Source organism: Diadema setosum, chromosome 22, assembly GCF_964275005.1.
Source record: "Diadema setosum chromosome 22, eeDiaSeto1, whole genome shotgun sequence".
NCBI classification, from domain to species: domain Eukaryota; kingdom Metazoa; phylum Echinodermata; class Echinoidea; order Diadematoida; family Diadematidae; genus Diadema; species Diadema setosum.
Genome location: NC_092706.1, coordinates 13,375,534 through 13,391,111, shown reverse-complemented (window position 1 = coordinate 13,391,111; position 15,578 = coordinate 13,375,534). Strand labels below are relative to the sequence as shown.

At 38.8% G+C, this 15,578-nt stretch overlaps 1 protein-coding gene across 1 annotated transcript in view; it reads left to right on the top strand.

Moving 5' to 3' along the window:
• The window catches only part of LOC140245054 (oxysterol-binding protein-related protein 6-like), a 103,105-nt gene that overhangs the window by 85,413 nt on the left and 2,114 nt on the right, over positions 1 to 15,578 (top strand). The window contains exons 13-18 of the mRNA XM_072324648.1: positions 3,934 to 4,115; positions 10,293 to 10,505; positions 11,479 to 11,621; positions 12,268 to 12,403; positions 13,242 to 13,386; positions 15,403 to 15,529. Coding sequence (XP_072180749.1) covers positions 3,934 to 4,115; positions 10,293 to 10,505; positions 11,479 to 11,621; positions 12,268 to 12,403; positions 13,242 to 13,386; positions 15,403 to 15,529 — 946 coding nt within the window. The remainder of the gene's footprint in view (positions 1 to 3,933; positions 4,116 to 10,292; positions 10,506 to 11,478; positions 11,622 to 12,267; positions 12,404 to 13,241; positions 13,387 to 15,402; positions 15,530 to 15,578) is intronic.

Sequence of the window (15,578 nt, the reverse complement as noted above, 5' to 3'; positions counted from 1 at the left end):
CCCATTGCCTTTTTCGCTGAAGTTGCCATGATAATTAATCTGTGGCTGCGCAAGGCCTACATTTATGTGGTGCAACAGGAGGAAGTAACATTCTTGTAAGCAAAATCTCTCAAATAGACTTGATGGGTATACAGACTTTGTATTTGTATCTTGTGATTACCCCTACAGTAAAAATAGCTTCAGCTACAAAATTAATGTTATGCAGGAGACCTGCCAGACATATTAACACATGGTGCCTTGATCCTTAGTACTTTTAAGGAAAAATGATATTATTTGTAAACATTGTAGTGGAGTGCATGAGTAGATTGCTTTCTATACTGCTTCAACATTGTATTGATATGTTTAAAACATGGCTGTCTACATTTTAATTCCTCTAGTACTTCCAACTCTATTCTGTAACCAGAATTTAGTTGTTGCCATGTAAGGCAAGCCATGGGTAGGCATTGAACAATCTTTAGAGTTTGCCAAGAGAATCTTTGAGAAGGAAGAATTTTTTCCCAGAAAAATTCTTTCTGAGAGAGTCGTGTCCATTTTATGACTATTGCACGGATGATTAGCAGAATGTCCTCATTGTAACATTCCTTCTTTAGATTTTCCAGAATGGTTTTGCCGATAAGGGTTGTGCTACTAGTACATGTAACTTGGAAAAAGATGTAACCTTCGTTTATGTAACATTCACAGAGATCTCATGAAAAGGGTTATCAGAACAAAAATTCATGAGATTGTTTAACATGCAACAATTCATGATTCGCAATCATCAAATCTGATGATCAATGTAAGAAATCAAACATTTTCACTCAGGAAAACTGCACAAATCTGAATAAGTAAAAGAGTCGAGTGTCACCGTTCCCAGGAGCTTGACTTGTTTGACTGGTAAGATGCTTTTAGGCATTAAAAAAACAAAAGAAGAAAGGTTTTTGTGCATAGGGACTCCTGTCTGTGTTCTACACTCTGCAAAGCAGATAAGTACACAGTAGGAGAAACTGTAACAACAGCAAATCTATTCTTGCTCTTCAAACGCAATCTCCCTCGGTTGGCATGACAACGTGTGGCTAATGCACACAAGGTGTATACACTGAATGACTAAGCCATGACGTGATGGGGACGCTGCATTTGAGATCATTTTCGCCTTCACCCCAGAGGATTTATGTGATTATCTGGCGTGCTTTGACAGTGAACGAAAAGAAGAAATAAGTGATATTGTATGTGCCAAGGTGTTTTCGTACCCTCAGTACGAATCAAGTGCTGAGTGCCTTAAAGATGGCCCTTCCCTTTTGCATTCCTTCCCAAATAGCACAGAACATGATATATTCCACCAGAATGACAAGACTATTGTAAATCTATAACATTTCTGTGATATTTGAAGGTTGTTAGCCGTTAAAATTCAAATAATGCACCAAATGCTCACCGTAACGTATTCTGTGTACCAGGCACAGCTGCATACATTAATCCTCCTGTGGTTGTAATATGATACTTATACTTCGAACAACAGATATGCATGTTAATGCTGTCAGAAAAGAATAATTCACTAGTTTCTCTTACTTTGTTATCAATGGCAAATAACAACACACCACTTACATGAACTACATGTACAACTAAGTGCATCACACAGGTCTGTAAAACTAGACTAGTATTTAAATTTGTAATGTTTGCGAAGTACGCAAAAATTATTCAAATCTTAATGGTCAATTTAACTAAACAAATAAAAACCCTCTTGAGTTCAAAATTTACAGGAGGTTTCCAAATAGTGTTTTCTTCAATACCTAAGCGTTCTCACCAATTTTTCAAAAATTTGCGTGCAAAAGGGATTGGCTGTCTTTAAGTGTTCATTCAAATTCCCAACACACAATGGACCATAGCCAGTCTTAATCAATGTGTCACATGCCATGATCATGAACAGTTTCTGCACTAATGCAATACCTGTTTTCACATCAGGTGTTGCATCACAGTAAACTCATATGTAACAATCTGACCTTAACACAGGCTGAAAGTCACACACAGATACAGACACACAGGAATGAAAGCACAGGCATACAACACACACATACACACACGCATCCATACACATGCACTCATGTATGTACAAGCAGCACATTTTAGCATGTGCATGAGACTTCTTTTAAGATGCACAGAGAAATTATCCTTTTAATTTTGATTTTTAGAGTGTGAATAAAGTACATTTATGCTGATATGATTTGGTTGATGTACATTCTATATTAAACATACATTGTATGCTATTGCAGATACAATGTACATACAGTCTACATTCAGTCTTACACCCCTTAGGGAGTCAATATACTTTGAACCAAAAGGCTTATTATAGTTGTATATGGCCTTCGAATTGGATACAGGAGTACCCTTATATAAACCAAACTGTAAGTGCAGAAAAAGCCATCAGGAATCAAACTTGAATCATATAAGCAGGTGTGTGAGCTGTTACACAACAGAAGGTAGAGATAACTATTGACTTGAAGTCTGTGATATCCCCAAAATATTTTTTTTTTTCTCTCTCTATCTCTTTCTCTCATATCAGTTGTCTGGTTGAATCTTGGACATATCGTCGCTGGGGCGACAAGACCTCGTATCTACAAAATGTCAAATGTTCAGGAGAGCCAAAAAACATGGCGGCCAAAGCACTGTGGTGAATGGGATAGCCTTTCCTTTGACATGCCGTGGTGGCTTCATTTTTTGAGTAAGACAGTTGGGATTTGGACAGGACATCACTTAACCCATTATTTGACCATTAATCAAAAAAAGTCAATTTCACCAAAATTGCAGATACAAGGTCTTGTCACCCCAGCGACGATATGCAGGGTGATTATGTGAGCGTAATGTCAGTGCAGGAATGTATTGAGTGTCAATGATATGTATATTGCCATGGTCTTCCCCCCCCCCCCCCCCCAACACCTTTATAGTGTGATGTGCCTTCTGTTGTCTTATGAAGATGTTAACATAGTAGCTCAATGTGGAGGAGGCCATAGGGCCAAGTGAGGGTTTTGCATGTAACTACATCCTCAGTGTACTGACTGGAGGAGTTTCAAGGATGTACAGTAGTAGGCCAGAATATTGATCCATCAGCCATGATTTGTATGCCTGCAGCCCCCCCCCCCCAAGCTGAAATGTTGGCTGTAAAAAAAAAAATAGTGAACTGTTTGTGTAGTGGGTACACGGAGATAAAACGTAATAGCTTGAAGTGACTATGAGGAGAAGCTTGTGTACAGATGTTCAGTTGAATACTTTCTAACATGTCCTTGGCTGCTGCATTTATGCATGGTCAGCCATAGTTGCTTTCTAAATGTCTCGAGTTACAATATTGATTGTATTTTGTTCTCTCTCTCTTTCTTTGTCTTTGTATCATTCTGGCCTACCCACTCATCTTATCCCTCCCTCCGCCATTTCAATCCTCTTTCCTTCATCCTGTTTCTTCATGATCTTTTCTCATTTTTGCCCTCCCTCCTTTACTTCTTCTTTTTATCACGCTCTCCCTCATCTTGCCCCACCCTCTCCCATCTTACTCCGCCCTCTCCCATCTTGCCTTACTCTCTCTCATCTTGCTCCACCCTCTCCCATCTTGCTCCGCCCTCTCCCATCTTGCTCCGCCCTCTCCCATCTTGCCCAACCCTCTGTCATCTTCCCCCACCCTCTCTCATCTTACTCCGCCCTCTCCCATCTTGCCCCGCCCTCTCCCATCTTGCCCCGCCCTCTCTCATCTTGCTCCGCCCTCTCCCATCTTGCCCCGCCCTGTCTCATCTTGCCCTGCCCTCTCTCATCCTGCCCCTTTCCCCACCTAATTCCTCTCATCACACACATCCCCTCTCTGATCTTGCATCCCTTTCTTCATCTCCTTCCACCTGTTCTCTCTCTCTCTCTCTCTCTTTCTTGTACTTTCTCTCCCTGCTCGCCAACCTGCATCCTGACCCCGCCCCCTTGCAGTGGAGAACGGCACGGAGGAGGCTCAGCAGAGGTCGCAGACGGGTCGAAGGTCACAGCTGCCCGCCCCTCAGCCGGACACCAGCCAGCTGAGCCTGTGGAACATCCTCAAGAAGAACATTGGCAAGGACCTCTCAAAGATCTCCATGCCAGTTGCTCTCAATGAACCTCTGAGCATGCTACAGGTCAGTCTTTTACCTGAGGGCTAGCCATAAGCTTAGTCTCTTTCAAGTAATGCAAATGAGGAGTATGAATGGGGTGCAACTCACTACAATACAGCGTGTATGCATTTGTTAGACACAAATATGGTGTATCGCCTACTGTAATTTAAGTGAATAGTTTTGCTGTATAGTAATAGAAATTTTTGCTCATTTCGTGAGACCAAAAACTAGCACAAAAAATAAAAGCATATGCACAAATATTTTTTGCCTGCTGTATGTACAGTGTACCACTTTGAGATGTCTTTATTCCGCTGAATTAAAAACATGTGAAATTCATCTTACTTGATAGAGCACAAAAATATCCACTCTTACAGTATATGGCTTGCTTATCCCTTTGTGTACCCAGAAACATATATACACACACAAAGGAAAAAAAATGGCTTGAAAAGACTGCAAATCTGTAGTAGTGTTTGATGGTGCTGTGATTTGAGACTGCTTTTTAGCTATTGTGAAAATGCAATGATTAATGTTCCAATGTATTGTACTGTACTCACAGTGCGACATGTAATATGAGGATAACAACATGCACAGTGTACAGTGTATTTCCTTGACATTAACATGATAGAAGGGGTACATTGAGGGACAGTAGATTAGATACATTACATATAGATACAAATGTAATATAGATAAATATAGATAGATAGATAGAGAGAGAGAGAGAGAGAGAGAGAGAGAGATGGATAGATAGGTAGATGAAAAGTTAGATTATTAAATGGAGAGACAGATGTAGACAGATAAACTGATAGATAGAAAGAAAGAGACAGGAGAGAAAAGCTCACTATAGATTTGTGAAGACAGTTAAGGAACAAGAGGGGGAGACAAACAGCGAGACATATAGGCAGCAATACACACATACAGACATGCGCGTCCACATACACACACAACTACACACACACACACACGCACACGCTCTTTCACAAGCACATGGGTGCATAAAATGCAAAGTGCAGCAGCAGGCCGCTTGGAAACGAGAAATGGAGGAAGCAAAAAGCCAGCCCGCATCAAGGCCGGCCGAGAGATGCGCAAACCAGAAAGAGAGGGAATCGTGAAGGACGATACACTCGTCATTGAGAGAGAGAGAGAGCGACCATGAATGAAAGAAGAGAAGTACATTGTACGTCACTCCATTCAGACTCATGATCAGAATCAACAAGAGGACGCAATGTGAAATGAGATGAGGGCCTTGTTTGTCGAATCTGAAATGGGCTCATTTATCAATAATTTGTGCTGATGATGAGATGATGAAGATTATGATGTAGGAGGGAAAAAAGGGGGTGTGGCTTGCATTTATTTTTGACAGAATACCTTTGTGATGTAATTCAGGGGGAATGGGGACAGGTCTATTGTTTTTCTTGTTGTTTTTCTGAAGAATCTATATAGGAGTCTCTCCTGCCGCATAATCTTTGTGAGAAATGAGATGTTTTGGGGGGAGAAGTTTGAGAGAAATCGTGGCTGTAAGTTAAAGGGATCATATAGTTTTGGTTGAGACCTAACTTCATGTTTCTAACATTTTTGGGGTGAAATAATGAGAAACCTCCCATGAAATATGAAAGATCATGTGATTCCAAGAGGAATTCAATGTTCATTTGATAAAAATTGGCTTTGAAATGGCTGAGATACCCAAAGAAGTGTAATCCTGATAAAAGGTGGGACCCACCTTTTATCATATATGATTACTTTATTTTACTTTGTGTTTGGATTTCTCAGCCATTCCAAAACCGATTTTCATCAAATAAACTTTGAATTTGTCTTTAGAATGGTATGCTCTGTACTGTTTGAGAAGTGGTTTCTTGGTATCTCGCAAAAGTTGAAAGCCCAATCCTTGCCTCCACCAATAGTGTACCATCCCTTTAAGACAATATCAGGTGAAGAAAGAGATGGTAATGTAAAGAGAAAATGAGGTGTAGTTTTTTGTTTTCAAATTAGTTAATCTCAGTGTGTGAATGACTTCGGAAAGATAGGCTAATACAACGTAGGTCATGGTCAAAATGACTTACAAATAATTTGCCGAGATATGTTAACTGCATGTTTTGGAGGAATATCATGGATTTGCTATGAAGTCAGTAATTGCTGTTTATTAAAGAGATACACATGTAGAGTAAATTGAGGAAAAAATGAGGTATAGTTGGCGTTATCAAATTAGTTGATCTCATTGTGTGAAATGCGACTTCAGAAAAATAGGCTAATACAGTGTAGATCATGGTCAAAATGACTTACAAATATTTTGCCAAATATGTTAAGTGGATGTTTGGGAGGAATGGTTTTGCTGTTAAGTCAGTAATTAATATATGTACACATGTACAGTAAGGTGAGGAAAATGGGGTATAGTTTGTGTTACTAAAATAGTAACACGTCAGATGACAGTGTGTGAAATGCGACTTAAAAAAAAATAGGCTAATACAGTGTAGATCATGGTCAAAATGACTTACTAATATTTTGCCAAGATAAGTCAACTGGATGTTTGGGAGGAATATTATGGCTTTGCTATGAGGTCAGTAATTGCTGTTTATCATAGAGATACATGTGTAGAGTAAATTGAGGAAAAATAAGTTGTAGTTTGTGTTATCAAATTAGTTGATATCAGTGTGTGAAATGCAACTTCAAAAAAATAAGCTAATACAATGTAGATCATGGTCAAAATGACTCGCAAATATTTTGCCAATGTTAAGTGGATGTTTGGGAGGAATGGTTTTGCTGTGAAGTCAGTAATTGCTTATATGTACACATTGTACATGTAGAGTAAGGTGAGGAAGATGGGGTATAGTTCGTGTTACTAAAATAGTAACACGTCAGATGTCAGTTTGTGAAATGCGACTTAAGAAAATAATGTGTACTGTGTGAATCAGGGCTCAAAATTGAAAGTTAAGCAGCCTGGGGTAAAACCCAAATGAATGGGCGGTGACCAAAGCTTCACAATATACCCCTAGATGTTGTTGTTTCATGGTCAGATAGCAAGCATTACAGTCTGGGTCAGGGGGTAGGGTGGGGGGGGGGGCAGTCAGATTGATGGAGTAAATCCCATCAAACATCAATTCTTAAAATGTCTGCACACTCAGAATTAATCCCCATTCTGTCCATGCATTTCTGAAGAGTTTTCCTGCACTCAGTGTTTACACACCCAGACAGATCGCCAGGCATGCTCAAACAAAATGCCTTCACAAGCACTGTTATATGCATGTCTGTTAAATGTCTGCAGGACTTCTTCCCAACAAACTGTGTTGATCAACCACAGGTATTGATTTTGTGAATACTTATGAATGTTAAAGCAAAGAAATTTGATTATCTACAGCATACAGTATGTAGGCCATACTTATAATGAAGCTAGAGGTATTGCTTGGATTTTGTCTTAAATTGGCCTTGACCAGTATGCTATGCCTACAAACACTACTCAGAATTACGGAGGTACACACTTGTAGCATCCATCAGTTTTTAGTGCTAGCATTAATGAATAAGCCTGCATGCACGCACTGTATTGAACACCGTCAGTGCACACGAGTCTGGCCCAACTCCTTCAGTTGCACATGTATATAAATGAATTGCAACCTGATGGTTCAAATCTTATTTGGACTGTTATCAGTGGTATTTGCAGAACAAAAACAGAAAACATTTAAGTCCTCAGTTGCTCTCTCTGAGATTGCGTGATGCTGAGAGTTTTCTGGTGCTCAAAGTCGTTTGAGATTGTGATGGTAATCTGGGAGGTCAGCTCTCTTCATTTCCAATTTGCAGAATGTTGTGGACTTCTTGTTGTTCTCTCTGGCAATATGTTACCTGCATCACAAAACCAGCCAAAAAGTTGCCAGATATTGATTTTTAGTTCAGTGTAGATTCTGAAGAAAACCAATTCCATGCTTTTAAGTAAAATAATGATGTATAACTCAATACAAGTTGATTTTCTTGAGTGTATAATAGAAAGAAAGTGCACATTCTGGAAAAATGTTTACTGAGAAAAGATGCCTTGAAGTTGAGGGTCTACACGTGTATTTAAGTGCTTTAATCTCACTGTGCTATGCTCTGTGCAATGAATGGGACAAAAAACAACAACAACAGGATGTTCAACTCTGTAACAACCACAGTGAAGTGATTATCAGATAGAACTGAAAATGTGCATACTTATTCAACACATTCTATTCATGACTGATACCAAATTTCAATGCAGTAGCATAATCTTTTCAAAAGTTATCAGAGTCGAAAGTTAGGAGCATGTGGAGGATTCTTGAGAAATGAAAAGGGCCTCTGAGACATACCTTATCACACTATTCTAAAAAGAAGAAGAAAAAGTGTTTTTAAAAAACTGAAAAAAAAACCCCACAATTTCCCATATGTCTTATGATCCTAAACTTAAGAAATATGTAGAAGAGTTGTTCTTTCAGAAAATGTAAGAAACTGAAGATTGACAGGGTTGACCCATTTTACCTTTTTGGAGTCCTCACGTAAAATCAAGGCATGCGACTTTTAGTAGATTTTTTTTTTTTTTTTATACATACAGTATATGGTACTTATTAACTATATAAATACACATTAAAATGGCATGCATATGCACACACACACGCTCAACCTCATACACATTGATCTGAGAGTGCACGTTCATTTGCTTCTTTTGTTCTGTGTATCCTGCAAGTTTGACAGAATAAAGCCAATTAATTGTGCTGTATTGTTCCCTGCACCTCCACAACAAAAGTAGCCTGTATTATTATAACACACACATATTAAAATACACACTCACACATACAAACACAACACACATACTCCGGCACACATACAGTGCACACACACATATTAAGTCACCTAGCAAGTATATGGAAAGTGGCATAATTCATGCCTTCACTAAATGCCATTATGCATACTGAACAATATGATAAAATTTGCAGATGCAAGGAAACTTGAACCCCTCCAAAGTAAACGTGTGCACCGTGCAACAGTTTACCCATTCTCAGGTTTCACAAAGTCAAGAAAAACCTACAGAAATGTAGGTCAGAAGCGGTCGATCAGCTTCTTTGCTTACAAGTCCTGTGTTTGTAAAAAGCTGCATGCCAATAAAGATTTTATCAACATTGCAATAATCAAATTTTCTCTGTAAGTCTTGTCAGACACCCTTGGCAGTTTGTACTTACAGATTTGTTTTTTTTTTTTCCTACAGAATTTTGATTTGTTTCCATTCATTGTTCTCAGAATTCATGTACAGCAGATAAATGAGCTTTCAGTCTAAATGCAGATTCCTTGATTAAAAGCTGACGCAATTCTTCAGTTGAGGTTAAAGAGAATGCTTGACATTATAAAATGTCACAGAAGGTTTACTGTAATATCCGGAGTTGAGGTATATTTCTCTGAAGAGGGTTATGTCTTTATACCTCTCTCTCTCTCTCTCCTCTTTCTCTCTCCCCTTCTCTCCTCTCTCCTTGTCTTTTTTCTCTCTCCTCCTGCCTCTGTGTGTGTGTATGTCTGAAATGCACTGTATAAAAAAATTGTTATCATTATTATTGTTGTTATTATTATTATTGTTATTATTATTATTATTTTTATTATTATTATTATTATTATTATTATTATTATTATTATTATTATTATTACTGTACGAGCTGAAATTTTCGCGTATAGATATTTTCGCGAATTGCTACTTGGAGGACATTTTCGCGTGTTGTTAATTTCGCGGTTACGAGGGTCTAACTGAACTTAGTTAATTGCGCGTTGTTATTTTCACATGTTGTTATTTTCGCGGTTCGAAGGCAATTCGCGAAATTCGCGAAAATAAAACCACCGCGAAAATTTCAGCTCGTACAGTATTATTATTATTATTATTATTATTATTGTTATTATTGTTATTATTATTATTATTATTATTATTATTATTATCATTATTATTATTATTATTATTATTATTATCATTATTATTATTATTATTATTATTATTATTATTATCATTATTATTATTATTCACACTCCGCCGGGTAAGATGAATTTCACATGTTTTTGATTCCACGGAATTTGGACATTTCACACTGGAACATATGGTATGCAAAAATATTCATGTGCTTTTATTTTAATGCTAGTTTCTGGTTGCGCAAAACGCATGAAAATTTCCACACTGCGAAAATTTCAACTTATAAATGTGATGCATGTGTGTGTGTGTTTGTATCGTTGCAGGTGCTGTGTGAGGAGCTAGAGTACAGTGAACTCTTGGACAAGGCTGCTGAGGTCGATGACCCCTTCAAGAGGATAGTCTTCATTGCAGCCTTTGCCGTCTCTAGCTACAGCTCCACCTTCACCAGAGCAGGGACGAAGCCCTTCAACCCACTGCTAGGGGAGACCTACGAATGTGTGCGGGATGACAAGGGTTTCCGCTTCATTGCAGAGAAGGTGGGTTGCCTGGAGCTCCTTTTTTTTTTGGGGGGGGAGGGGAAGGGGAATGGAGGTTCTCTTTTCATTTAGTGAGTGATATTGTTTACATGATAATTCTGTAGGTGAATGATGAAAAGTTTTAGTTTCTGGTGCACAGATTACAGAACGTTGGCAGATATTCCAGGCCTATATGAAAAATTTCTCGAAAAGAAAATTAAACAATTTCCAACAATTTGAAAGTTTTTTCCCTGTTGTGGCCATATCACTTTTGTATTACAATCACAGGTGCAACCACTCATTAGTCAATACTACTGTGTACTTGATCATGTACAATGTGTAGTGACTGTTTCTGGTGGTCATGCATTTTAAATTCTACATCAGTTTCATGTCTACATATATTTTTGTTACTTGTTTACGCACTTGCCTCCCCCCCCCCCCCCCAATAAAAAAATACCAAATTAATCCAGTACTCATTGCTGTGTGAGAGGGGTAAAGCCTGATGTTCACTTTGATAATATTTGGCCAAACACAGTTTCCTTGATCTACAAAGGAGAAGCTCAATAAAACAAATTTTAATCCCATAGTTATCTGCTTCTCCCCTTTGCTTATTCAGACAGAGTGGTAAGGGGCATTACAAATACTCTATATCATCATTATTATCATTACCCCCGGTGTAAAGATTGAGCTTGTATTGTTTCCCCACCCTCTTTCAGAAAGAAATCTGCATTGATTTTAAAGTCATCAACATTTCAGTGACCACAGCACCAGTCAAATTGCTCTCATCTATTTGGTCATTCCTGAACTGCTGTCATAACACGTTGGGTGCTTTGAGTATTAATTGACACACACAAAAAAAAAAAAAAAAACTGTAGTGTGGTATTTACTGTCTAAAGACCCTGACACAGAAAGAGTTGATGACTTTCATTGTTGAAAAGTACCCTTAACATTTGCTGCATATTGTTGTTATGTCGCTGCATCACCATGACAACAGGTGTCCCATCATCCGCCCATCATCGCCTGCCACTGTGAGAGCAAGAACTTCGTGTACACTCAGGACGTCCGCATCAAGACTAAGTTCTGGGGCAAGTCCATGGAGGTTATTCCTGCTGGCACAATCCATATACACATACCAAAGTGAGTTTGATGGTACCTGTGTCCTTTTTACGTCGAATCCAGTGTCAGAATTTGTCTGTTTATAACACGCTTATGTGTAGAAGGAGGCACAAAATGTACTTCATGAAGGTGAAATAATAAACATGAAAACTGCAGTGGACATTTAATTCATGATGTACCCTTATGCATAAGTGCCATTTTTTTTTCATACTATTCATTGTAACTAGCTCTTTTGCAAGTTAAACCTGTTGAGAACAATTCATGAGTATACTTGGGCAAGCATCTATGGAATATGCGTGTTGTAGCAAAATCAAACCGTCCTCAACGGGTTAAGTTGCATTCCGTTTGTTACATCATGCTGAAGCTTTAACTCTTCCTGTGTGCCCTTTGGTGTTGAACACCAGGTTCTGCACATGATTGTAGTACACAAAATGTAAAGACCACTTCACTTGGTAGGGCCTCTAACCTTGCCAGTATCACAATCAACTTCTTACACCAGGCATATTGACCACTACACTGTGCAGGACCTGTGACGCTGGTCTTCAATACCAGATGCAGTTACATCAAACTTCACTTCTGTCACATTCAGTGCTTTACACCAGGTGCCTCAACACCTTACCCTGCTCTTAAACCCTGTCTGTGTTGCTCCACGTGTGTAATACACCAGGTATGACGACCACTACACGCTGAGCAAAGTGACGAGCTGTGTGCACAACATCCTGAGTGGTGAGAGGTGGGTGGACCACTATGGGGAGACCACCATCCGAAGTGGAGACATCTCATGCAAACTTACTTTCACAAAGGTAGGCTGGAGGCGTATGTATGTATCTACTGTAAAACCGGGTATTTTTGCATGCATAAAACTTTCGCAAAATTTCGCAAGGAGCCAAGATTTGTGAAAGATGAATTGCATGTGAAAGATTTTCCCTACACAATGCATTGAGTGCCAGTAAAATGCTTTACACCAACATGATTGGTAGTTCATGAAAGTGTCATGCTGAAAAAAAGGCCATTGGCTTCAATTCACAAAAATTTCATTGCTGCGAGTCTTTCTTGATTTACAATAACTTACATGTAGTCACTCCACATCATTATATCTGCCAGCAATGTTAGTTTTGCACTGAATTTACTTGATTTTTTTTTGTTTTTTTACAGCAACTCCACAACCGCCTATAATGATATATCACCAGAAATAAACGTATGTAAACCAGCAAACACGGCACACATTTACATGTGAACTATTTCACGATACATTGATTAACTGACTGATAGGTAAATGGATGGATAGATCAAAGTAAATGAGCATGTATGATTGATTAAATGAAAGATTGATTGATCAGTTTATCCTAGTTGATGCTAATGTTGACTTGCCATAGAATGAAAATTTGATGATATTAAACAGGTTGCAAAGGAACAAGTCAAATACAGTTTAGCAGTATATGCCACAGGTAGGTTTATCAAGGCAAACAAATTGATTTCCTCTTCGCAGTAGCTTTGTAATCAATATAAAAACTTTTGGTCAAGTTCATTTTGATCTGCCTATAACCTGGCACACTATAGCTTTAATAGCAATTAAAGAATGGGAAACAAAGTGCAAGAAGGTCATATATACACTTATTGCTCTACTACCTTGTCATTCAGGCCAGTTTCTGGAGTAGCCGGCTACATGAAGTGACTGGCCTTGTGTTCAACCAGGAGGGGAGGGTCGTGCACGAGCTCTTCGGCAAGTGGAATGAGGGACTCTACTGCGGCAGATCAGCATCAGCCAAGTGTGTCTGGAGGGCAGGTAAATAATGGCACGCTTTGATGTTTCGGTATACGTGAGGAATGTTCTCATGATGTGATAATCTTCACAAATTTTTGCTCAACAGAACTTTCTTGAAAATAGATAGCATGCAAAGATTGTTGGATTTTTAAAATTTTATTTATTAAAAAAAAAAAAAAAAATGTTCTCAAATGTTGGCCTGGTGCAAGAAATTTTAATGAAGGTTATCACTGTTGCAATACACAAATTAGAGAAGGGATCGTGAAATCCTTTATACCTCAATTCACAAATGGTACTTTAGGTCCAACCCATGGCGTAGGTGCAGACTGTCCATGGACTAAAACAAGTGAGAAATGGACATACAGTGTACCTTGCCCATGCGCATGTCGGTGTACGTTCATTGTGCTCCCCATCTTAATCTTTAACTCGATTTTAATTGGGACCTACGCTCAACAAGCTTGCTTTTAAGTAGGTTCCTTCATATTTCTTTAGCATTTTTTCACAGATTCCAAACGTCATAGATCGACCACTATATGTTTTACATATTTGCAATATTTTATGTATGTCTCCAGCTTGATATCATGTACTTCATTTAATTTTGTTATATTTGATGTATTTTTTCATCGAGAAATATGAAAATAAATTGAAATTGAAAATTGAAATTGAAATTGAAATTGTTAGACATCCAGTGTCATAGGGGATATGTCATGTGCAGTTGTTCAATTGAAACGTTCAGGATCCATGAACATGATGTAAACAATGACTTCCTTCTTGAATACAGACCATAGAGTACGGCCCACAGTTCTTTGCGTATGTGTTTGCGTGCGTGTGGGCGTATATGTAAGTTATTTCTGTTCCTATTTGCGTTATTTATAGCAAGCCCTTTCCGGAGCAGCCATATAGTGTGTGTATGTATGTATGTGTGTTAGTAGGGCAGATATGTAACAAAAATTGGTCGAAATGCTCACATCCGGCGGAAAGTATGAAATTTTGCATGTAGGGGTATTTTGGGGCGCTGATTTCAAATATTGCCGGATCCAAGAGATCTGACCACGGGGTCGCCGCCATTTTGAATTCCAATATGGCCGCCATCACAAAACAAATTCAAAGATCCCTATCTTCAGTTCTGAATGACCTGTGGCACCAAAATTTGGTACACGTGAGCGTTTTGACACATTGAATTTGATGACAGATTGATTCGGAGTGTCTGACAAACATCGAATGGCCGCCATTTTGAATTCCAATATGGCCGCCTCGACGAAATATTCAAAATTCTTATCTCGATTTCTAAGTGGTGAGTGACCCTGAAATTAGGTGTAAACAAGTATTTTAACATACTGAGTTAAAATATTAACTGATGTGATGTGTCTGACAAACGCAATGCCTGCTATTTTGAATTCCAATGTGGCTATGAAGACAAACATCACGACTAACATTCACGGGCATGTCAAAAAGTGCAGCAAAAAGGAAGCATAATGCACCTTTCACTGACGTCACAATGTAAATACATCAGCGCGCACTCTATCAGTTACAAACGTGCGCTCAATCAGGTAGCCTAATTTACAAACCCGAGATAGAGATTTTCAACACTCCAACATGGCAAATATGTATAAAACTTCAAATTGACTGCCGTGGAGCTTGTCAGACATATCAAATAAGTCTGTTATTGAAGTCATCATATCACCATGCTTTTATATATCAAATTCCAATGGCTAATGTCATTCAGAACTGAAGATAGGGATCTTTGACGGCGGCCATATTGGAATTCAAAATGGCGGCCGACCCCGTGGTCAGATCTCTTGGATCCGGCAATTTTTGAAATCAGCGCCTCAAAATACCCCTATATGCAAAATGTCATACTTTCCGCCGGATGTGAGCATCTTTTTCACATATCTGCCCCACTATGTGTATGTGTGTGTGTTCATGCATGTAATTAGCTTTCTGTTCCTGTTTATGTTATTTTAAAGCAAGACCTTTCTGGTGCAACCATACAGTGTGTGTATTTTTTTTTCTCTTTCTCTTTGCCTATCCTGACAGCATCCATGCCAGCCAACCATCAGCTGTACTATGGCTTCTCACGATTCGCCATTGAGCTCAATGAGCTCGACCCATACACACAGGACTCGCTACCTCCAACCGACTCCAGATTCAGACCCGACCAAAGGTGAGACAACAGTTAACTGGAGAATGAAACTCAAACATATTATGTGGAT